This window comes from Oncorhynchus mykiss, chromosome 4 (assembly GCF_013265735.2).
Source record: "Oncorhynchus mykiss isolate Arlee chromosome 4, USDA_OmykA_1.1, whole genome shotgun sequence".
NCBI lineage: Eukaryota > Metazoa > Chordata > Actinopteri > Salmoniformes > Salmonidae > Oncorhynchus > Oncorhynchus mykiss.
Genome location: NC_048568.1, coordinates 39,643,964 through 39,668,742, shown reverse-complemented (window position 1 = coordinate 39,668,742; position 24,779 = coordinate 39,643,964). Strand labels below are relative to the sequence as shown.

Genomic DNA, 24,779 nt, shown 5'->3' with positions numbered 1-24,779 from the left:
GTACAGTGTGTTGCCCATGTCTCACAGTGCCGTGCAGTGTGTTGCCCATGTCTCACAGTGCAGTACAGTGTGTTGCCCATGTCTCACAGTGCCGTGCAGTGTGTTGCCCATGTCTCACAGTGCAGTGCAGTGTGTTGCCCATGTCTCACAGTGCAGTGCAGTGTGTTGCCCATGTCTCACAGTGCAGTGCAGTGTGTTGCCCATGTCTCACAGTGCCGTGCAGTGTGTTGCCCATGTCTCACAGTGCAGTACAGTGTGTTGCCCATGTCTCACAGTGCCGTGCAGTGTGTTGCCCATGTCTCACAGTGCAGTGCAGTGTGTTGCCCATGTCTCACAGTGCAGTGCAGTGTGTTGCCCATGTCTCACAGTGCAGTGTGTTGCCCATGTCTCACAGTGCAGTGCAGTGTGTTGCCCATGTCTCACAGTGCAGTGCAGTGTGTTGCCCATGTCTCACAGTGCCGTGCAGTGTGTTGCCCATGTCTCACAGTGCCGTGCAGTGTGTTGCCCATGTCTCACAGTGCAGTGCAGTGTGTTGCCCATGTCTCACAGTGCCGTGCAGTGTGTTGCCCATGTCTTACAGTGCAGTACAGTGTGTTGCCCATGTCTCACAGTGCAGTGTGTTGCCCATGTCTCACAGTGCAGTACAGTGTGTTGTCCATGTCTCACAGTGCAGTGTGTTGCCCATGTCTCACAGTGCAGTGTGTTGCCCATGTCTCACAGTGCAGTGTGTTGCCCATGTCTCACAGTGCAGTACAGTGTGTTGCCCATGTCTCACATTGCAGTACAGTGTGTTGTCCATGTCTCACAGTGCAGTGTGTTGCCCATGTCTCACAGTGCAGTGTGTTGCCCATGTCTCACAGTGCAGTGTGTTGCCCATGTCTCACAGTGCAGTACAGTGTGTTGTCCATGTCTCACAGTGCAGTGCAGTGTGTTGCCCATGTCTCACAGTGCAGTGTGTTGCCCATGTCTCACAGTGCCGTGCAGTGTGTTGTCCATGTCTCACAGTGCAGTGCAGTGTGTTGCCCATGTCTCACAGTGCCGTACAGTGTGTTGCCCATGTCTCACAGTGCAGTACAGTGAGTTGTCCATGTCTCACAGTGCAGTGTGTTGCCCATGTCTCACAGTGCAGTGTGTTGCCCATGTCTCACAGTGCAGTACAGTGTGTTGTCCATGTCTCACAGTGCGGTGTGTTGCTCATGTCTCACAGTGCAGTGCAGTGTGTTGCCCATGTCTCACAGTGCAGTGTGTTGCCCATGTCTCACAGTGCAGTGTGTTGCCCGTGTCTCACAGTGCAGTGCAGTGTGTTGCCCATGTCTCACAGTGCAGTACAGGGTGTTGCCCGTGTCTCACAGTGCAGTGTGTTGCCCATGTCTCACAGTGCAGTGTGTTGCCCATGTCTCACAGTGCAGTGTGTTGCCCGTGTCTCACAGTGCAGTACAGTGTGTTGCCCATGTCTCACAGTGCAGTACAGTGTGTTGCCCATGTCTCACAGTGCAGTACAGTGTGTTGCCCGTGTCTCACAGTACAGTGTGTTGCCCATGTCTCACAGTGCAGTGCAGTGTGTTGCCCATGTCTCACAGTGCAGTGCAGTGTGTTGCCCATGTCTCACAGTGCAGTGTGTTGCCCATGTCTCACAGTGCGGTGCAGTGTGTTGCCCATGTCTCACAGTGCAGTGTGTTGCCCATGTCTCACAGTGCGGTGCAGTGTGTTGCCCATGTCTCACAGTACAGTGTGTTGCCCATGTCTCACAGTGCAGTGCAGTGTGTTGCCCATGTCTCACAGTGCGGTGCAGTGTGTTGCCCATGTCTCACAGTACAGTGTGTTGCCCATGTCTCACAGTGCAGTGCAGTGTGTTGCCCATGTCTCACAGTGCAGTGCAGTGTGTTGCCCATGTCTCACAGTGCAGTGTGTTGCCCATGTCTCACAGTGCGGTGCAGTGTGTTGCCCATGTCTCACAGTGCAGTGTGTTGCCCATGTCTCACAGTGCGGTGCAGTGTGTTGCCCATGTCTCACAGTGCAGTGTCTTGCCCATGTCTCACAGTGCCGTGCAGTGCATGTTGCCCGTGTCTCACAGTGCAGTGTGTTGCCAATTGAGTGCTACAGTCAGAGCCTTCTTCTCCTGGGCAGCTGGGCCCTGATTCCGACCGGAGTTAGGTTGCATACAAAGGGAATGTAGCGGAGCGCAGACCAAGCTGTAACAGTTTAAACCCGACGCATGGCGTCAACACTTGGCCATGTCATCACACAGTTCCATGGTTAGCGCAGGCAACAGACGAGGGTATGGCCTACAAGTGCTACACTATTATCCCTATTATAATTCTATGTACACTAATCTTCCAACATTACCATGGTTACAGAACTGAATGTGGACATTTTCTGAATGAATAAAGCCAATGTATTTTTGATTCATCAATATATTTATTTAAAGCCTCTCCAAAATGTTTATTTTTTTCTGATTCATACATACTTTCATAACCCCCAAAAATCTACAAGATCAGAGTGTTTTTATTATCCACCAGTTGGTGTTGAAACATATGGGGCGGCAGGGTAGCCTAGTGGTTAGAGCGTTGGACTAGTAACCGAAAGGTTGCAAGTTCAAACTCCCAGAGCTGACAAGGTACAAATCTGTCGTTCTGCCCCTGAACAAGGCAGTTAACCCTAACCCTAGGCCGTCATTGAAAATAATAATTTGTTCTTAACTGACTTGCCTAGTTAAATAAAGATAAAATAAATATACATATATATATTTAACTGTTTCTTTAATTGATCCCTATTTCTGAATCCGTGTTCTCTCTCTCGATGTATTCTAGTCTGTCGACAAAATTCAAGTGAAAGCTACATTGTATTTAATGGAATGGCTTAAGATAAGTGTACTGAAAACCATATTCAATGAAAACTCCACGAGAAAATCTGTGTGGCCAGCAAGTGGGAGGGTTTTCAGCTGTTCAATTACATTTATTCAGCGCTCGCAAGAGAACCACGCCTGCAGAACTCGTTATGCACCAGCATAAGATAAGTCTAAATACCAACTACTGAGTAATGCGTAGGAAAGGCGTGTATAAGAAAGGTGTAGTTTCCTAAATCTGAATCGGGCCCAGGTGCATTCAGCTGGCCTTCCTAATCTGTGGTTGTAGTTCCACTGATTAACACTAGGTGTCAGTAAAACGCTCCCTGACCGTCAGTCACTGTAGCCAGTGCCGTCAAGCAACTCTGTTGTGCACAGGTGATGAACTTATTCCTTGTGGTTCAGTGTTGTTTTCTATCAAGAAACAGAATATGCATATGCTATCCTATTGCTTCAATAATCTTAAAGTTGGGTTTTACATCATTGAGGAGAGATCAAACAAAGTCATGTCCCTATTTCAGATCTTTATCTCTGATATTAACTGTATAATAAACGACCAGTTCAGTCACATTACATCCCAGGGATACAACAGGTGAGGCCGTCTGAATCCTACCAGAAACACCATACCAGGGATAGAACAGGTGAGGCCGTCTGAATCCTACCAGAAACACCATACCAGGGATAGAACAGGTGAGGCCGTCTGAATCCTACCAGAAACACCATACCAGGGATAGAACAGGTGAGGCCGTCTGAATCCTACCAGAAACACCATACCAGGGATAGAACAGGTGAGGCCGTCTGAATCCTACCAGAAACACCATACCAGGGATACAACATGTGAGGCCGTCTGAATCCTACCAGAAACACCATACCAGGGATACAACAGGTGAGGCCGTCTGAATCCTACCAGAAACACCATACCAGGGATACAACAGGTGAGGCCGTCTGAATCCTACCAGAAACACCATACCAGGGATAGAACAGGTGAGGCCGTCTGAATCCTACCAGAAACACCATACCAGGGATACAACAAGTGAGGCCGTCTGAATCCTACCAGAAACACCATACCAGGGATACAACAGGTGAGGCCGTCTGAATCCTACCAGAAACACCATACCAGGGATAGAACAGGTGAGGCCGTCTGAATCCTACCAGAAACACCATACCAGGGATAGAACAGGTGAGGCCGTCTGAATCCTACCAGAAACACCATACCAGGGATAGAACAGGTGAGGCCGTCTGAATCCTCCCAGAAACACCATACCAGGGATAGAACAGGTGAGGCCGTCTGAATCCTACCAGAAACACCATACCAGGGATACAACATGTGAGGCCGTCTGAATCCTACCAGAAACACCATACCAGGGATACAACAGGTGAGGCCGTCTGAATCCTACCAGAAACACCATACCAGGGATACAACAGGTGAGGCCGTCTGAATCCTACCAGAAACACCATACCAGGGATAGAACAGGTGAGGCCGTCTGAATCCTACCAGAAACACCATACCAGGGATACAACAGGTGAGGCCGTCTGAATCCTACCAGAAACACCATACCAGGGATACAACAGGTGAGGCCGTCTGAATCCTACCAGAAACACCATACCAGGGATAGAACAGGTGAGGCCGTCTGAATCCTACCAGAATCACCATACCAGGGATAGAACAGGTGAGGCCGTCTGAATCCTACCAGAAACACCATACCAGGGATAGAACAGGTGAGGCCGTCTGAATCCTACCAGAAACACCATACCAGGGATACAACATGTGAGGCCGTCTGAATCCTACCAGAAACACCATACCAGGGATACAACAGGTGAGGCCGTCTGAATCCTACCAGAAACACCATACCAGGGATACAACAGGTGAGGCCGTCTGAATCCTACCAGAAACACCATAACAGGGATAGAACAGGTGAGGCCGTCTGAATCCTACCAGAAACACCATACCAGGGATACAACAGGTGAGGCCGTCTGAATCCTACCAGAAACACCATACCAGGGATACAACAGGTGAGGCCGTCTGAATCCTACCAGAAACACCATACCAGGGATAGAACAGGTGAGGCCGTCTGAATCCTACCAGAATCACCATACCAGGGATAGAACAGGTGAGGCCGTCTGAATCTTACCAGAAACACCATACCAGGGATAGAAAAGGTGAGGCCGTCTGAATCCTACCAGAAACACCATACCAGGGATAGAACAGGTGAGGCCGTCTGAATCCTACCAGAAACACCATACCAGGGATAGAACAGGTGAGGCCGTCTGAATCCTACCAGAAACACCATACCAGGGATAGAACAGGTGAGGCCGTCTGAATCCTACCAGAAACTTGTATTTGTATTTATTATGGATCCCCATTAGTTCCTGCCAAAGCAGCAGCTACTCTTCCTGGGGTTTATTATGGATCCCCATTAGTTCCTGCCAAAGCAGCAGCTACTCTTCCTGGGGTTTATTATGGATCCCCATTAGTTCCTGCCAAGGCAGCAGCTACTCTTCCTGGAGTTTATTATGGATCCCCATTAGTTCCTGCCAAAGCAGCAGCTACTCTTCCTGGGGTTTATTATGGATCCCCATTAGTTCCTGCCAAGGCAGCAGCTACTCTTCGTGGGGTTTATTATGGATCCCCATTAGTTCCTGCCAAAGCAGCAGCTATTCTTCCTGGGGTTTATTATGGATCCCCATTAGTTCTTGCCAAAGCAGCAGCTACTCTTCGTGGGGTTTATTATGGATCCCCATTAGTTCATGCCAAAGCAGCAGCTACTCTTCCTGGGGTTTATTATGGATCCTCATTAGTTCCTGTCAAGGCAGCAGCTACTCTTCCTGGGGTTTATTATGGATCCTCATTAGTTCCTGCCGAGGCAGCAGCTACTCTTCGTGGGGTTTATTATGGATCCCCATTAGTTCCTGCCAAAGCAGCAGCTACTCTTCCTGGGGTTTATTATGGATCCCCATTAGTTCCTGCCAAGGCAGCAGCTACTCTTCCTGGAGTTTATTATGGATCCCCATTAGTTCATGCCAAAGCAGCAGCTACTCTTCCTGTGGTTTATTATGGATCCCCATTAGTTCCTGCCAAGGCAGCAGCTACTCTTCCTGGGGTTTATTATGGATCCCCATTAGTTCCTGCCAAGGCAGCAGCTACTCTTCCTGGAGTTTATTTTGGATCCCCATTAGTTCATGCCAAAGCAGCAGCTACTCTTCCTGGGGTTTATTATGGATCCCCATTAGTTCCTGCCAAGGCAGCAGCTACTCTTCCTGGGGTTTATTATGGATCCCCATTAGTTCCTGCCAAAGCAGCAGCTACTCTTCCTGGGGTTTATTATGGATCCCCATTAGTTCCTGCCAAGGCAGCAGCTACTCTTCCTGGGGTTTATTATGGATCCCCATTAGTTCCTGCCAAAGCAGCAGCTACTCTTCCTGGGGTTTATCATGGATCCCCATTAGTTCCTGCCAAGGCAGCAGCTACTCTTCCTGGGGTTTATTATGGATCCCCATTAGTTCCTGCCAAGGCAGCAGCTACTCTTCCTGGGGTTTATTATGGATCCCCATTAGTTCCTGCCAAAGCAGCAGCTACTCTTCCTGGGGTTTATTATGGATCCCCATTAGTTCCTGCCAAAGCAGCAGCTACTCTTCCTGGGGTTTATTATGGATCCCCATTAGTTCCTGCCAAAGCAGCAGCTACTCTTCCTGGGGTTTATAATGGATCCCCATTAGTTCCTGCCAACGCAGCAGCTACTCTTCCTGGGGTTTATTATGGATCCCCATTAGTTCCTGCCAACGCAGCAGCTACTCTTCCTGGTGTTTATTATGGATCCCCATTAGTTCCTGCCAAGGCAGCAGCTACTCTTCCTGGGGTCTGGCAAAATTAAGGCAGTTAGATACAATTTTAAAAAACATTACAATACATTAATTACATAATGCACAACACACTAAGTGTGTGGCCCTCAGGCTCCTACTCCACAACACACTAAGTGTGTGGCCCTCAGGCTCCTACTCCACAACACACTAAGTGTGTGGCCCTCAGGCTCCTACTCCACAACACACTAAGTGTGTGGCCCTCAGGCTCCTACTCCACAACACACTAAGTGTGTGGCCCTCAGGCTCCTACTCCACAACACACTAAGTGTGTGGCCCTCAGGCTCCTACTCCACAACACACTAAGTGTGTGGCCCTCAGGCTCCTACTCCACAACACACTAAGTGTGTGGCCCTCAGGCTCCTACTCCACAACACATAATCCATGTGTCTGTGCCTGTTTGTGTTGCTTCACAGTCTCTGCTGTTCCATAAGATGTATTGTTTTACCAGTTTTTAAAAAATCAGATCCTACTGCTTGCATCAGTTGCCTGATGTGGAATATAGTCATGGCTCTATGCAGGACTGTGCACCTCCCATAGTCTGTTCTGGACTTGGGGATTGTGAAGAGACCTCTGGTGGCATGTCTTGTGGGGTATGTACTGTATGGGTGTCAGAGCTGTGTGCTAGTAGTTTAATTAAACAGACAGCTCGGTACCTTCATCTTGTAAACATTTCTTACGAAAACAAGTAGTGATGAAATCAATCTCTCCTCCACTTTGAGCCAGGAGAGATGGACATGCATGTCATTAATGTTAGCTCTCTGTGTATATTTAAGGGCCAGCTGTGCTGCCCTGTTCAATGCCAACAGCAATTTTCCTAAGTCCCTCTTTATGGGTCTTGACCACACGACTGAACAGTAGTCCAGGTGTGACAAAACTAGGGCCTGTAGGACCTGCCTTGTTGATAGTGCTGTTAAGAAGGTAGAACAGCGCATTATTATGGACAGACTTCTCCCCATCTTAGCTACTGTTGAATCAATATGTTTTGACCATGACAGTTTACCAACCAGGGTAACTCCAAGCAGTTTAATCACCTCAACTTGCTCAATTTGCTCATTATTCATTACGAGATATAATTGAGGTTTAGGGTTTAGTGAATGATTTGTCCCAAACACAATGGTTTAAGTTTAGGAAATATTTATGACTGACATTCCTTGCCATCCACTCTGAAACTAACTGCAGCTAAGTGTTGCAGTCATTTCAGTCGCTGTAGTAGCTGACGTGTGTAGTGTTGAGTCGTCCACATACATAGACAGCAAGGGGCCTAAACAGCTACCCTGGGGAATTCCTGGGAATTCCTTATGTTTGAGAGGCTTCCATTAAAGAACACCCTCTGTGTTCTGTTAGACAAGTAACTATTTATCCACTTTATAGCAGAGGGTGTAAAGCCATAACACATATGTTTTTCCAGTAGCAGACTATGGTCGATAATGTCAAAAACTGCACTGAAGTCTAACAAGACAGCCCCCACAATCATTTTATCATCAATTTCTCTCAGTCAATCATCAGTCATTTGTGTAAGTGCTGTGCTTGTTGAGTGTCCTTCTCTATGCGTGCTGAAAGTCTGTTGTCAATTTGTTTACTGTGAAATAGCATTGTATCTGGTTTACTAAGGGTTGGTAACAGGCTGATTGGTCGGCTATTTGAGCCAGTAAAGGGGGCTTTACTATTCTTGGGTAGGAGAATGACTTTAGCCTCCCTCCAGGCCTGAGGCCACACGCTCTCTAGTAGGCTTAAATGGAAGATGTGGCAAATAGGAGTGGCACTATTGTCTGCTATTATCCTCAGTAATTTTCCATCCAAATTGTCAGACCCAGGTGGCTTGTCAATGTTGATAGACAGCAATCATTTTTTCACCTCTTCCACACTGACTTTACAGAATTCAAAATTACAATTCTTGTCTTTCATAATTTGGTCCGATATACTTGGATGTGTAGTGTCAGCGTTTGTTGCTGGCCTGTCATCCCTAAGTTTGCTTATCTTGCCAATGAAAAAGTAATTAAAGTAGTTGGCAATGTCAGTGAGTTGAGGCCATCTGGATCCTATGCCACTTGGTGCTGTCCTACTAACCCAAGACCGTGAAGCAGCAAGGAATGTTTTGGTCAGACCAGACCCCTAAACGAGACAGCAATTGTTGTCTTTTAAAAAAAATACTATGGAGAAATATCACACTGTTCAGCGATGTGCATGTGAGGTAGGGTCCACCTGGATTCGTGCCCACTTTTGGTCCTGTACCACCTACATTGCTCTGCTCTGTCCCACTGACCCCTGACCTTGACACACCTAATGGAGACAGCAATCGTAGCCTTTCCTGGTTTAGAGTGGTCAAGTGCTGTTTGACTTTGCTCTTAAAGTGGGCCAGCAGTAGGGAATGCTTAGTGTGCATACGTCAGCATTGCAGATTACAATATGTTACAAATCTCCAATGACTGATGAACATGGAAATAGGCCAACCAATGGGAATTGTTCTAACCAGGGCTTGATGAGCTCAAGGTACCTTGTGTTGCTTTGGTTAACTTTTCCAAGTCATGAGTAACAGTGTATTCTACTGACAAGAAAAACTCTCTCTCTCTCTCTCTCTCCCTGCCAGGTGTCTCTCTGGCCTTCAGCTTTCAGGTTTACATCAGTGTTCCTGGCCCTTATCAACTTAACTGAATAACAACATAATAGTGGGATTAAGAGGGAGACATTCACATTTACCGTGCATTCAGAAAGTATTCAGACCCCTTCCCCTTTTCCACATTTTAATACGTTACAGCCTTATTCTAAAATGGATTAAATACATTTTTCCCCCTCTTCATTCTACACACAATACCCCATAGTGACATCACAATACCCCATAATGACATCACAATACCCCATAATGACATCACAATACCCCATAATGACATCACAATACCCCATAATGACATCATAATACCCCATATGACATCACAATACTCCATAATGACATCCCAATACCCCATAATGACATCACAATACCCCATAATGACATCACAATACCCCATAATGACATCACAATACCCCATAATGACATCACAATACCCCATAATGACAAAATAAAAACAGGTTTTTAGAAATGTTTGCTATTTTATATATTTTTTAAACAGAAATACCTCATTTGCATACGTTTTCAGATCCTTTGCTATGAGTCTCAGGTACATCCTGTTTCCATTGATCATCCTTCAGATGTTTCTTCAACTTGATTGGAGTCCACCTGTGGTAAATTCAATTGATTGGACAACATTTGGAAAGGTACACACCTGTCTATATAAGGTCCCACAGTTGACAGTCAGAGCAAAAAAAAGCCATGAGTTCGAAGGAATTGTCCGTAGAGCTCCCAAACAGGATTGTGTCGAGGCACCAATCTGGAGAATGGTACCAAAAAATGTCTGCAGCATGGAAGGTCCCCAAGAACACAGTTGCCTCCATCATTCCTAAATGGAAGAAGTTTGGAACCATCAAGCCTCTTCCTACTGAGCAATCAGGGGAGAAGGGCCTTGGTCAGGGAGGTGACCAAGAACCCGATGGTCACACTGACAGAGCTCAAGAGTTCCTCTCTGGACATGGGAGAACCTTCCAAAAGGACAACCATCTCTGCAGCACTCCACCAGGCCTTTATGGTAGAGTGGCCAGACAGAAGCCACTCCTCATTAAAAAGCACATGACAGCCCGATTGGAGTTTACCAAAGGGCACACTGACTCTGTGTACCAAAGGGCACACTGACTCTCAGAAGATGAGAAACAAAATTCTCTGGTCGGATGAAACCAAGATTGCAATCTTTGGCCTGAATGCCAATTGTCACGACTGGAGGAAACCAGGCACCATCCCTAAGGCGAAGCATGGTGGTGGCGGCATGCTGTGGGGATGTTTTTCAGCGGCAGGGACTGGGAGACTAGTCAGGATCGAGGGAAAGATGAACGGAACAAAGTACAGAGATCCTTGATGAAAACCTGTTCCAGCTGGCTCAGGAACTCAGATTGGGGGGGGTGAAGGTTCACCTTCCAACAGGACAACAACCCTAAGCACACAGCCAAGACAACGCAGGAGTGGCTTCGAGATAAGTCTCTGAATGTCCTTGAGTGGCCCAGCCAGAGCCCGGACTTTAACCTGATTGAACATCTCCTCATCCAAACTGACAGAGCTTGAGAGGATCTGCAGAGAAGAATGGGAGAAAAAAGACTCACGGCTGTATTTGCTGCCAAAGGTGCTTCAACAAAGTACTGAATAAAGGGTTTGAATAATTATGTAAATGTTATAGTTCAGTTGTTAATTTTGTATACATTTGCAAACATTTCTAAAAAAACATTTTTTGCTTATGGGGTATTGTGTGTAGATTGATAAGGGGGAAAACTATTTAATTAATTTTAGAATAAGGCTGTAACGTAACAAAATGTGGAAAAAGTCAAGGAGTCTGAATACTTTCCAAATGCAGTGTGTGTATCTGAAACACTAAGAAAATAATTGAATCAATAAATATCCAAGGAATATTCCTTGATTTAATATTCCTTCATTAGGTAGGCATTACTATGTGAACTTAATTGGGGGTGGGGGGGGAACAAAAAATAATTGGGTGGGAACAATCTCAATTTGACATTAAAACCCAATCAAAATTGAGTAGAAATTACAATGAACCTACATTTACAGTCTCTTTCCTCTGTCCAGCATGATGACGGTCAATGAAAGCGAGACAGTCAGGCAATGGACTATTTTGTTGGCGTTAAAAATATAATACATTTAAAGTGCGGACCTTTGTGAAGAGCGAATGCGGCAAACCAACCTTGAACTGGGCGTATACAGGACAGTGAGAGGAAGTGGATGGATCTGACTCAATTCCTTGAAAGGCATGACTGGTGTGATAGGAGATTTACATTGAGTGTACAAAACGAGGTGTGGAAAGCGTTCCACAGGGATGCTGGTCCATGTTGACTCCAAAGCTTCCCACAGTTGTGTCAAGTTGGCTTGAATGTCCTTTGGGTGGTGGACCATTCTTGATACACACAGAAAACTATTGAGCATGAAAAACCTAGCAGTGTTGCAGTTCTTGACACAAACCGATGCGCCTGGCAACTACTACCATACCCCGTTCAAAGGCACTTAAATATTTTGTCTTGCCCAGTCACCCTCTGAATGGCACTCATACACAATCCATGTCTAAATGCTTTAAAATCCTTATTTAACCTGTCTCCTCCCCTTCATCTACACTGAGTGAAGTGGATTTAACAGGTGACATCAATAAGGGATCATAGCTTTGACCTGGATTCACCTGGTCAGTCTATGGCACGGAAAGAGCATGTGTCCTTAATGATTTGTCCACTCGGTGTAAATCTCTGACACTGGTCAGAGGAAAGGCTTGTACACAGTAGACTTAATAATAAACAGCTTACACAGAGGTCTGAATCGTATCACACCAGCTAATGCCAAGCTATTTATATATAATCTAGTATTAAGATTCTCCTGCTTGATACAACTCACGGATCGACTATAGTAACTAACATGGCTTTTGTTTTCATTTAAGCTAGTCTTGACCTAGTCTTGACCTAGTCCAGACAGTCATTCTCATCAGTTTCATGGTGCTTGCAGCAATGAAGTACAGTACAGTGTGAAGAAAGGCACATCCTGTACATTAGAGTCGACCGATAGGCTACTTGTCTAGGCAGGTTTGAACAATGTCTAGCCCACAGACTAGAGTGAACCATAGACTTATATAATTGGAGTGCAACATGGCTTTTACACCTGGCTGAGTGAAACAGGAAAGAGGGAAGGAGGATACAAGTACGTGGTGTTGGCCTTGGTTCGTGCCATTGGATATTTGAGCTGAGTATACACTAGGCTAGGTTACAGTACTGCCCCGTGGTCCCGGTGTAAAACCAATATGCATGAAGCAGAGGAAGCGCACTCTGATGTCACAGGCACATTAATAACCCCCCATGAGTAACGGATGTGAAACGGCTAGCTTAGTTAGCGGTGCGCGCTAAATAGCGTTTCAATTGGTGACGTCACTTGTTCTGAGACCTTGAAGTAGTGGTTCCCTTTGCTCTGCTTTTGTGGAGCGATGGGTAAACGATGCTTCGTGGGTTGACTGTTGTTGATGTGTGCAGAGGGTCCCTGGTTCGCGCCCGGGTATGGGCGAGGGGACGGTTTAAAGTTATACTGTTACCATACATACACACGATCCAAACAAGTCTCTCAAGAACACTCTGATTTGGCTCATACCTTATATTCTAGAGATAGGCCTCCAATCATTCAAAATGTAATTTAGGTTTAAACCTTCCACTATTTGTCCACTTGACTTTATTTGTATATTTTCCGTGTTAAAAGATAAGATGTTCAACTCCCCCAATTTTGAGGGGCTTGGTATCTACTACGAATCTGATGCAATGTCTCCGGCTATTGACTGGCCTGAAATGCTGAAGTAAATTGCATCAGCCAGTCATGGATAATGAGATGCGTAGTTGTCTGGCGTGACAGTATAAAAGTACCCAATCAGAGGCTTTTCTGTTATGATTGATGCTTTTACAAGCTAATCGCTGCAAGGCATGGGCGTGTTTTAGTTTTAGCCTCAACGCCAATAGAATTTTAAGCTTGGTTTGGAATTCCCTACGTATTTGGGATACGCATCTCTGATTCGCTATCACCCCATGAAGATCAGCCTCTCTGAGATATAATTGGTTGAAAACAGAGTCATAATGTCAAACCCATTTTGACTCTTGGCTATAAATGTACCATGAGAAAACGCCATTTGTTATCAAGAGAACAAATACACGACCGAGCGAACAGTTTTCTCCGAAGAAGCATCAAGCTCAACTCCTTTAAAAAACGGTTTTATAAAATATTTCTGTATTCGTCGTAAACTACCGACTGGCTTGGATAGCTAGCCAAACGGAGGGGTTGTTTTTTTGTTGTTGCCTGTTTTTATTTTGATACGAAAAGCTAGCCAAGCGGCTACTATGGATTTTTAAGTCAGTATGCGGCGAAACTAATGCATCGGCATGCATCGTGCAAAGCAAAACGGACTCCGATATTCCATCTTCACAACTGCAAAGCAGTTGGGCTCAAATTCCGTCCGCGGTATCACTGTGAGCCAACCTATACCGCTCCTCCTTGATCGAAGGAAGCTAACATTACCTAGTTAGCTAATAAATTGAATCATAAACCCAATTTTATTCTTATTATAGAATTGTTTTTTTTTTTACCATCGCTTCATTTGAAAATCAAAACTAGTTACAGACATAATGAAGCCTAAAGATATCATCGCCGGTAAGACCAGCCTGACTAGTCTGTGGATCTTCGGATACGGATCTCTGGTGTGGAAGCCGGACTTCAAATACAAGAGTAGCCAGGTCGGATACATCCACGGCTACAAGAGACGCTTCTGGCACGGAGACAACTTCCATCGTGGAAATGATGACCTAGTAAGATGAATTATCAATATTTTTTTACAATTACCATAAAGTATTGTTTGTTGCATGTCTAATTTGATACCACGCCCTGATTTGGCTACATAGATAACTATTGCTTTCGTCTTGTTGTTGCTGACCTATTTTTCTTTCCTACGCAGCCCGGAAGAGTGGTGACGCTGATTGAGGATGATGACGTAAGTTGGACTTCTTCCTATTTTTTTTTGTTTTTTGGGGGGTTTAGTTATGCACTTTCCACACAACAGAACTCAAACCTTATCACTCATTTCCATATTTATTAATGCCACATATCCACTTGTTTTCATCTTTGAACGACCTGTCTAACAGACATCTCGAGCTGTTCCTCTTGACAAAATGTCAGCTTGAATGAAGTGTCTAATGTCATCTTGCTTCCAATAGGCAACTACCTGGGGCGTGGCCTTCGAGGTGACCGGTTCCCAGGTCGAGGAGTCCCTTAAGTATTTGAATGTGCGCGAGGCTGTGTGCGGCGGTTACATCACCAAGCTCGTAGACTTCATCCCCGAGGATGACCAATCGAACCAGACCCAACAGGCTCTCCTCTACATTGCTACCCCAGACAACCCACTCTTCCTGGGGCCCGCCAGCCCTGAGGTGATAGGGCACCAGATCGCCACCAGGCAGGGCAAGACGGGTCACAACCTGGAGTATCTTCTCCGCCTGGCTGAGTTCATGAGGAGGAGCTGCCCTCACGTGGACGACCCACACCTGTTCTCCATCGAGGCTGCTGCTCTGGCCCTAGTGCCATACCTGCTAGGGGCCCAGTAGCCCATTCCCTTCCATCTACACTACGATTAGGGCTCTCCTATTGGTACCCTAGCACATATGAAGTAGTGTCTGATATAGGGAACAGGGTGCCATTTGAGATACAAGCCTTAGTGTAAACGTGTTATCTGTAACAGAGGCTAGCCCAGTCAGTCTCTAAATTCATAAGAACAGATGTTCCAGTCCTTTGTGTATTTGTAAAACCTGTAATGGTGTAGCTTGTCTCATCTCATCCCATCCCATCCACTGTTAACCTGAGGTTAAAGGCCTGACTTGAAGAGGTATAAAGGGAAGCAGGCACTTTTGAGTTGAGTGCCTGCATTATTATTATTACCCAAGCATGAATATTCAGTTGGTGTGAAGTTACTTTGTCAAGCCAGACAAGGGGAATCTATACTAGATGTCACTGTTGAACAAATGGTTCTATCTATCCAGTTCTTTTTTAGGCACTACTGTGTTTCAGGTTTAAATGGGGCAATGCTTTAACGGTTCTCAGTTTCATGTCCATGAATGAAATACTGTAGCGACTACCTGGTGTTTAATATTTATTTCAACTATTGTCACTCATTTACCAACTAACTGGCTGCTGTTACATACACCTTTGTTGTAAAAGGTTGCTTTTTAGCAAAGTTAAAACCAGTTGATTAACAGATCCCACCAATTAAATGGTCCAAACATCCTTTGTGTTGCTGTTTTCATTCCTAATCGTGGTCCGATCTACCACCATCCATATTGTAGCGTCAACGCTGTATGAGGCCGATACCAGCACTCCTATACAACCACGGCAGTAGACTAAAATAGGACACGTTCAGGTGAGGAACCCATTGGCGCCATGTTTGGATAAACAAACTACCCCGTGCTGCTGAATGCCAGCTGAGGGAACATACAGTACTCATTACAAGGCGTCGACCAAATGCATATTTACACACAGCACTCCCAAACATCTCACCAGAACACACAAAGGTGTCAACCAAATACACCTCAGTGTACACCACACAGTGCTCTCTAACATTGGCTGGCACACGGTGTCCTTTTGGCTGTGACTCAAATCAGACTATCTAGGTCCAGTCTTAGGTAACCTGTTACCGGGGGTGACAGTGGATCCCTGGAAGTCCTGTGGTTAGAATCTGCAGCTCTCTGATAGGTTAAGGCATCAGGAAGGAAATGGAGATGCATCAACAGCACCTGAGGCCAATACTCTAGTAGAACAGAGGGAACCTCATACTGGTTCTAGAACACTTTAGATGGGAAATTCTCTCTTCAGAAGAATTGCCATTTTGAGTTACAACGGAAGGAGGCAGGAACTGAACTGTCTCAGGGTAACAGATACACGTAAACATTGAGGAAATCCTCTTAACTTGACCATTACAAGGATGCCCATAGCTTACAAAGGATTTTGGAATTGACCCATCTTGGGGGTTTCATAACATTCCAGTTAAGATAACGGGTATCCTCGAGATCAAAAATTGCAATCATGCTTGAATATGACACAGTGGACAAACCCTTCCACTCCACTGAAAGGATGGAGTTCAATAACATTACCAAGAGAAAAGCTACTGTACTTTGTCTCTCTCACCCTGGACATTAACACCCAAAAGGTCAGACGACTGCATTACATAATATGTCCAGTACAATCTGCTCTGGCTTCTCATCCAAACAGTACCCTATTCTCTTTATAGTGCACTACTCTTGACCAGGGCTTTTAGGGATCTGGTTCAAAGTAGTGCACTATATTCAGAATATTGTGTCATTTTGGACTCTCAGCTTGGCTAGACCGTAGGAGCACAGCGCTGCACTAGCTGACTTTACAAAAACCTGCTACCAAGATGACAGCCAACACTCCCACGGGGACAGACTGTACGACTAAAAACCAAAACCTCTGCAGGGCTATATGAGACACATAGCAGTAGATGGGTTGTGTAATATGTGAAAGTCAAGAGCAGCTGAAAGAGCACGGTGATCCGAGAGGTATTCATTCAAACTCTCCTTGGTTGAAGTGCGTCTAAGCTTGCATCTGTAGTAAACTGTTTTATGACCTTTTCTGACCTAAGAAATGTTGGTTTTACAGTAGGCCTACTGTACATGTCCAGTGCATCTATGCCGCTTAAACGCATCATCACAACACAAGTTGATTAATCAATCTTTTATTTTTGAATTGGCTTCTCCGCTTAGTAAAATGACAGCTTTTGTATTCATATTTACACATGACCTATAAAAATAGACAGGCAAACTGGGGGAAGAACCAACCAGGGGTCAACACATGTCGCCCTCAATTTTTATTTACATGTTATAGGAGATTTCATCATCACACTATATAGTATCCAACACAGAACAAACGTTCAAAACTAGACATAGTGCTTGGTTCCACATAGGGTTGCACAATTACGCTAACTTTCCCAAAATTCCCCGGTTTTCTAGAAATCCTTACGAGGGAATGACAAAGCAGAAATTCAGAGAACCCTCCAACCGGTACTTCTGGGGGGAAAAAAATAAATTAAAAAAAATAAAATAAAAAAATGTAAAAAAAATCGGGGAAATGTGGAAAAGTTACCAGGATTTGGCAACCCTAGTTCAACAACTTTTAATTAACATGAGTCAACATACCCCCAAAACATCACTGAATGACATCACAAAGACAAAAGACTCTGATCAGAAGTATAACTTTTTTTTTTTTTCTCTTTCTGTTTTTAAAAATAAAAATGGCATCAATACAATTTTTTTTTTTTTTTACAATGTTGACATGAATTCTGATAAATTATTACCAACTTTTAAATTAACCTCAGTTCTATGGTACATATTAGAATCCATGTTAAGTTTTTAAGGACACCTATTAGGTTGCAACTGAAATGGCATCCTATTCCTGAAATAGTGTACTACTTTTGGCCAGAGTTGAATCAAGACGTAGGGTGAACAGTGAACAGGGTGTCATTTCAGAAGCACACGAGAGTTGTACACAAACAGATCAGCAACAGATCAGCAACAGATCAGCAACATCTTTATTAAGCAGTGCTCACCACTTTGGAATTCAAAATACCCCTTCAATCAGTTCTCATCAGAAAAAATATATATTATAATTCCTTCATTTCTCTTTGTGTTGGGATAAACTCTATGGAGAAAGGAGAGAGAGAGAGAGAGAGAGAGAGAGAGAGAGGGAGGCTTTTTTTCAAAACGGTATTCAAATTTGCCATTTTGATATGGGTCGCTATGACAACATTGGGTTGGTCTATAAATATAAAAATAAGAGCTATAATTTAAAAAAGCAGTCCGTTTTTAGTTGTTTGGTACGAATTTACATTCTGTTGTTGAAATGCAGAGAAGAGTAGTTCCAGCATTACTACGCGTTTTAAACATATGACATAAAACCTAACGTTTGACGCAAGCATTCCCGACCTAACCCTTAACACGTGTTTCATCTAACGGATGAGATGGCTCAGCGGAGAGAGCAGTCTGTGTCAGAAACCCTTAAACGCGTGGATGCATTGTTGCTGTAAGGTGTTGCCTTAAAGCCCGAGCGCCTGTCTGTCTGCTGGTGTTTTATTGCAAACCCAATGAGTGTCGAAGGAGTTGTCAACACAGCCCCGACAGGCTGCTGCTCAGGCTAGTCGCTTCTCCGTATTTAGACAGAAAACCAAGTCTATTTTCGTCACAGAGAAACCACTTTGAAATACTCTAATACTCTTGGTCACAACACACACACACACACACACACACACACACACACACACACACACACACACACACACTGGAGGCTGTCCACTGAGGAGGGTACTAATGGAAGGAAGAGGTGATTGGTGGAAGGGAAGGAAGAGGTGATTGGTGGAAGGGAAGGACGAGGTGATTGGTGGAAGGGAAGACGAGGTGATTGGTGGAAGGGAAGGAAGAGGTGATTGGTGGAAGGGAAGGAAGAGGTGATTGTTGGAAGGGAAGGAAGAGGTGATTGGTGGAAGGGAAGAAGGAGGTGATTGGTGGAAGGGAAGGAAGAGGTGATTGTTGGAAGGGAAGGAAGAGGTGATTGTTGGAAGGGAAGGAAGAGGTGATTGGTGGAAGGGAAGGAAGAGGTGATTGGTGGAAGGGAAGGGAAGGAAGAGGTGATTGGTGGAAGGGAAGGAAGAGGTGATTGTTGGAAGGGAAGGAAGAGGTGATTGGTGGAAGGGAAGAAGGAGGTGATTGGTGGAAGGGAAGGAAGAGGTGATTGGTGGAAGGGAAGGAAGAGGTGATTGTTGGAAGGGAAGGACGAGGTGATTGGTGGAAGGGAAGGACGAGGTGATTGGTGGAAGGGAAGAAGGAGGTGATTGGTGGAAGGGAAGGAAGAGGTGATTGGTGGAAGGGAAGAAGGAGGTGATTGGTGGAAGGGAAGGACAAGGTGATTGGTGGAAGCGATGAGGGTGTCTTTTGGACCTTGCGATGATGGTTTGTGTGTGTGTGTGTGTGTGTGTGTGTGTGTACACACAGAATAGTTTAGTGTCCATCATGCCCGACACTGCTCATTTGTTCCGTCGCTACGCCTTCCCGGGATAGCATGGTCCTCCAGGCAGTGAGGTATGTGATTGGTTAAGGAACATCTCACCTCTGGGTTGATTGGTTGTGGAGCAGGTCACATGGGCTCACAGTTGAAGCTGGTCAGTGCAGCAGATGTGCTTGTTTAAAACACAGAAGACTCCCCACAATAGCAGAAGGTCTGGACCATCCTGGTCCCTATCAGATCCTTAGGACTGTGTGTGTGTGTGTGTGTGTGTGTGTATACTGTGTTGATGTCCATCATCTCTACATGCTATCGAGCGCCAGGTGCGCCAGGTCCCTTGCCCTTCCTTCCTGTCACATGACTGTGGTGGTGGCTATGTCCTGGTTGTTTCTGCTGGGGGTTAATCTGGCTGGGGGCCACAGTGCCACCTTTCCCCTTGGGAGAGGAACTTCTGCTGGGGGAGAAGGCTGGGGCCGTCCCTGACCGACCCAGAGACGGCTGAAGCGGGGAGGCTGCAGGGAGACCCGCTAGAGAGGGGGAACGGTCAGGGGAGAGGGGACAGGAGGGAGAGGGTCGGGAAGGGGGAGATAGGAGGGAGGAGATAGGAGGAGAAGGTAAATACAGATGATAAATCACAAGAGTGATACAAAAAAGTTTTAAAAAAAATCTTAGTTGACCTGGTCTGATAAAGTAAATAAATACATTGACCTCCAACTGTGGCTCTAGAGACAAAACAATGAGAACATGGTCAAAGGCTGTTTGCTGCTTGCATGCCAGACATTAAACTGTAAATGTGTGTTTTGCCATTTCATAGAAAGCTGATCAAGCTCAGGTTTTCCTACTAATATTTCAACGACACAAGCAACTACACACCTTGAATGAAACCTTCAACTCATTAACATAACACCTTTAATGAAACCTTCAACTCATTAACATAACACCTTGAATGAAACCTTAATCTCATTAACATAACACCTTGAATGAAACCTTAAACTCATTAACATAACACCTTTAATGAAACCTTCAACTCATTAACATAACACCTTGAATGAAACCTTCAACTCATTAACATAACACCTTTAATGAAACCTTCAACTCATTAACATAACACCTTGAATGAAACCTTAATCTCATTAACATAACACCTTGAATGAAACCTTCAACTCATTAACATAACACCTTTAATGAAACCTTCAACTCATTAACATAACACCTTGAATGAAACCTTCATCTCATTAACATAACACCTTTAATGAAACCTTCAACTCATTAACATAACACCTTGAATGAAACCTTCATCTCATTAACATAACACATTGAATGAAACCTTCAACTCATTAACATAACAGCACCTTGAATGAAACCTTAATCTCATGAACATAACACCTTGAATGAAACCTTCAACTCATTAACATAACACCTTTAATGAAACCTTCAACTCATTAACATAACACCTTGAATGAAACCTTCAACTCATTAACATAACACCTTTAATGAAACCTTCATCTCATTAACATAACAGCACCTTTAGTCACACTGTATCCGTAGGCTGCTGAGGCTGCTGCAGCTCCGGCCATCGCTCCTGCCATGGCGGCTGCGCTGCCCGCTGTCGACTTCCTGACACGCCCCTTCCCTGCAGACTTGGCTCCGCCTCCAGAACTGGACCCAGAGCCTTTGGGTCGTCCCCGGCTCCTACCAGACCTTCCCCGCCCCGGACTGGACGTGTCCTGATTAGACACACCTGGAAAGGAGAGGCATTTGAGCTATCACTATCTACTGGTTTAATGTCTTGGTTTTGCTCGACTCCTCGAGTCCTCTCCTCCGTCCTCACCTCCTTTTGAAAAAATAATCTAAGGTAATCAAGGAGAAGCGGCAAACAGAGGGAACGTGGAAACAAATGCGCTAGTATGAAATAATTTACCTCCTCTAGCACGTCAGACAAATTACGTTTACAGAGGAACATGCGTAAACTTGTAAAAATATATATCTATTTACTGTTGTTGTGCGAGACCTTTTATATATAAAAAGACAAGTAGCGTATCGTTTGAAATGTGTGGTTTTCTCTTCGGGGGAAAACAGCTGATTCAAAGGGACAGTCACATTCTACAGGCCTCTGTTCGCCTATTAACACTCCTACATACGGCGGCCACTTTTCGGTTTACGGAGAGGAGAGTTGAGGAAAGGAATTTCCCGAGGAGAGGAGAAAGAGAGAGAAAGAGAAAGAGAGAGAGGGAGAGGGAGAGGGAGAGGGAAAGAGAAAGGGAGAGGGAGAGGGAGAGGGAGAGGGAGAGGGAGAGGGAGAGAGAGAGGGAGAGAGAGAGAGAGAGAGAGAGAGAGAGAGGGAGGGAGAGAGGAGAGGGAGAGGGAGAGAGGAGAGGGAGAGGGGGAGAGAGAGAGAGAGAGAAAGAGAAAGAGAGAGAAAGAGAAAGAGAGAGAGAGAGAGAGAAAGAGAAAGAGAAAGAGAGAGAGAGAGAGAGGGAGAGAGGAGAGGGAGAGGGAGAGGGGGAGAGAGAGAGAGAGGGAGAGAGAGGAGAGAGAGGGGGAGAGAGAGAGAGAGAGAGAGAGAGAGAGAGAGAGAGAGAGAGAGAGAGAGAGAGAGAACGGTTTAAAATGTGTCACTGGCAGTGTAGTCAGCTCAGCTATCCCCATTGAGACCTTGTCTGTGCCTCGACCTAGGTTTGGCAAAACTAAACATGGCGGTGTTCGCCTTAGCAATCTCACTAGAATAAAGACCTCCTTCATTCCTGTCATTATTGAAAGAGATCATAATACCTCACATCTCAAAATAGGTCAACTTAATGTTAGATCCCTCACTTCAAAGGCAGTTATAGTCAATGAACTAATCACTGATCATAATCTTGATGTGATTGGCCTGACTGAAACATGGCTTAAGCCTGATGAATGTACTATGTTAAATGAGGCCTCACCTCCTGGTTACACTAGTGACCATATCCCCATCCCGCAAAGGCGGAGGTGTTGCTAACATTTTCGATAGCAAATTTCAATTTACAAAAAAAAAATACAGCGTTTTCATCTTTTGAGCTTCTAGTCATGAAATCTATGCAGCCTACTCAATCACTTTTTATAGCTACTGTTTACAGACCTCCTGGGTCATATACAGCGTTCCTCACCGAGTTCCCTGAATTACTATCGGACCTTGTAGTCATGGCAGATAATACTTAAACATTTTTGTGACTTTAATATTCACATGGAAAAGTCCACAGACCCACTCCAAAAGGCTTTCGGAGCCATCATCGACTCAGTGGGTTTTATCCAACATGTCTCTGGACCTACTCACTGTCACAGTCATACTCTGGACCTAGTTTTGTCCCATGGGAATAAATATTGTGGATCTTAATGTTTTTAATCCTGGACTATCGTACCACCATTTTATTATGTTTGAAATCACAACAAATAATCGGCTCAGACCCCAACCAAGGAGCATCAAAAGTCGTGCTATAAATTCTGACATCCCAAAGATTCCTAGATGCCCTTCCAGACTCCCTCTGCCTACCCAAGGACGTCAGAGTACAAAAATCTGTTAACCACCTAACTGTGGAACAAAATGTAACCTTGTGTAATACCCTAGATGCAGTCGCACCCCTAAAAACAAAAAACATTTGTCATAAGAAACTATCTCCCTGATATACAGAAAATACCCGAGCTCTGAAGCAAGCTTCCAGAAAATTGGAACGGAAATGGCGCCACACCAAACTGGAAGTCTTCCAACTAGCTTGGGAAAGACAGTACCGTGCAGTACCGAAGAGCCCTTACTGCTGCTCGATCATCCAATTTTTCAAACTTAATTGAGGAGAATAAGAACAATCCAACAATTATTTTTGATATTGTTGCAAAGCTAACTAAAAAGCAGCATTCCCCAAGAGAGGATGGCTTTAACTTCAGCAGTGATAAATTCATGAACTCCGTTGATGAACAGTTCATGATCATTAGAAAGCAAATTACAGACTCCTCTTTAAATCTGCATATTCCTCCAAAGCTCAGTAGTCCTGAGTCAGCACAACTCTGCCAGGACCTAGGATCAAGGGAGACATTCAAGTTTTTTAATACCATATCTCTTGACACAATGATGAAAATAATCATGGCCTCTAAACCTTTAAGCTGCATACTGGACCCATTTCCAACTAAACTACTGAAAGAACTGCTTCCTGTGCTTGGCCCTCCTATGTTGAACATAATGAATGGCTCCCTATCCACCGGATGTGTACCAAACTCACTAAAAGTGGCAGTAATAAAGCCTCTCTTGAAAAAGCCAAACGTTGACCAAGAAACCCTTAAATGCGTGAAAGAAAATATAAAAAATGATCAGCCTATATCGAATCTTCCATTCCTCTCAAAATACTTTGAAAAAGCTGTTGCGCAGCAACTCACTGCCTTCCTGAAGACAAACAATGTATACGAAATGCTTCAGTCTGGTTTTAGACCCCATCATAGCACTGAGACGGCACTTGGGAAGGTGGTAAATTACCTTTAATTGGCGTCAGACCAAGGCTCTACATCTGTCCTCGTGCTCCTAGACATTAGTGCTGCTTTTGATACCATTGATCGCCACATTCTTTTGGAGAGAATGGAAACCCAAATTGGCCCAAACCCAAATAAACCAGGCCATGTTCTGGCCTGGTTTAGATCTTATCTGTCAGAAAGATATCAGTTTGTCCCTGTTTAGATGAAACATGGTGAAGCCCCAAAATAGCCCTCCGTGGAAGCCTGTGTTTCAGACGTAAGGATGTGGATGGCGGCAAATGTTCTACTTTTAAACTCGGACATAACAGAGATGCTTGTTCTCGGTCCAAAGAAAGAGATCTTCTGTTGGATCTGACCATTAATCTTGATGGTTGTACAGTCAACTCAAATAAAATTGTGATGGACCTCGGTGTTACTCTGGACCCCGATCTCTCTTTTGACGAACATATCAAGACTATTTCAAGGACAGCTTTTTTCCATCTTCGTAACATTGCTAAAATCAGAAACTTTCTGTCCAAAGATTTTACTGAAAAATTCATCCATGCTTCTGTCACTTCTTGATTAGACTACTGCAATGCTCTACTTTCCGGCTACCCGGATAAAGCACTAGAATCTTGACTAGAACCCAAAAAATGTGATCACATTACTCCAGTGCTAGCCTCTCTACACTTGCTTCCTGTTAAGGCTAGGGCTAATTTCAAGGTTTTACTGCTAACCTACAAAGCATTACATGGGCTTGCTCCTACCTATCTTTCCGATTTGGTCCTGCCGTACATACCTGCCTCCTTACTGTCCCTAGAATTTCTAAGCAAACAGCTGGAGGCAGGGCTTTCTCCTATATAGCTCCATTTTTAAGGAATGGTCTGGCTACCCATGTGAGAGACGCAGACTCGGTCTCAACCTTTAAGTCTTTATTGAAGACTCATC

General features: G+C 44.8%; 2 protein-coding genes across 5 annotated transcripts in view; one reads left to right on the top strand and one right to left on the bottom strand.

Moving 5' to 3' along the window:
• The first annotated feature begins 13,438 nt into the window (after positions 1-13,438).
• On the top strand, positions 13,439-15,587 carry chac1 (ChaC, cation transport regulator homolog 1 (E. coli)). Its single transcript, XM_021601082.2, has 3 exons — positions 13,439-14,119; positions 14,266-14,301; positions 14,525-15,587. Exons 1-3 carry the CDS (start codon positions 13,940-13,942, stop codon positions 14,909-14,911), a joined length of 603 nt encoding a protein of 200 aa, XP_021456757.1. The 5' UTR covers positions 13,439-13,939; the 3' UTR covers positions 14,912-15,587.
• A 1,449-nt stretch (positions 15,588-17,036) lies between these two features.
• Positions 17,037-24,779, bottom strand: part of ino80 (INO80 complex ATPase subunit) — an 88,128-nt gene continuing 80,385 nt past the window's right edge. For all 4 annotated transcript variants that reach the window (XM_036976258.1, XM_036976261.1, XM_036976262.1 and 1 more), the window contains 2 exons: positions 20,896-21,111; positions 17,037-19,897 (listed from right to left, as the gene is read on the bottom strand). In XM_036976258.1, the coding sequence (XP_036832153.1) occupies positions 19,680-19,897; positions 20,896-21,111 (434 nt within the window). In that variant the 3' untranslated portion in view covers positions 17,037-19,679. The remainder of the gene's footprint in view (positions 19,898-20,895; positions 21,112-24,779) is intronic.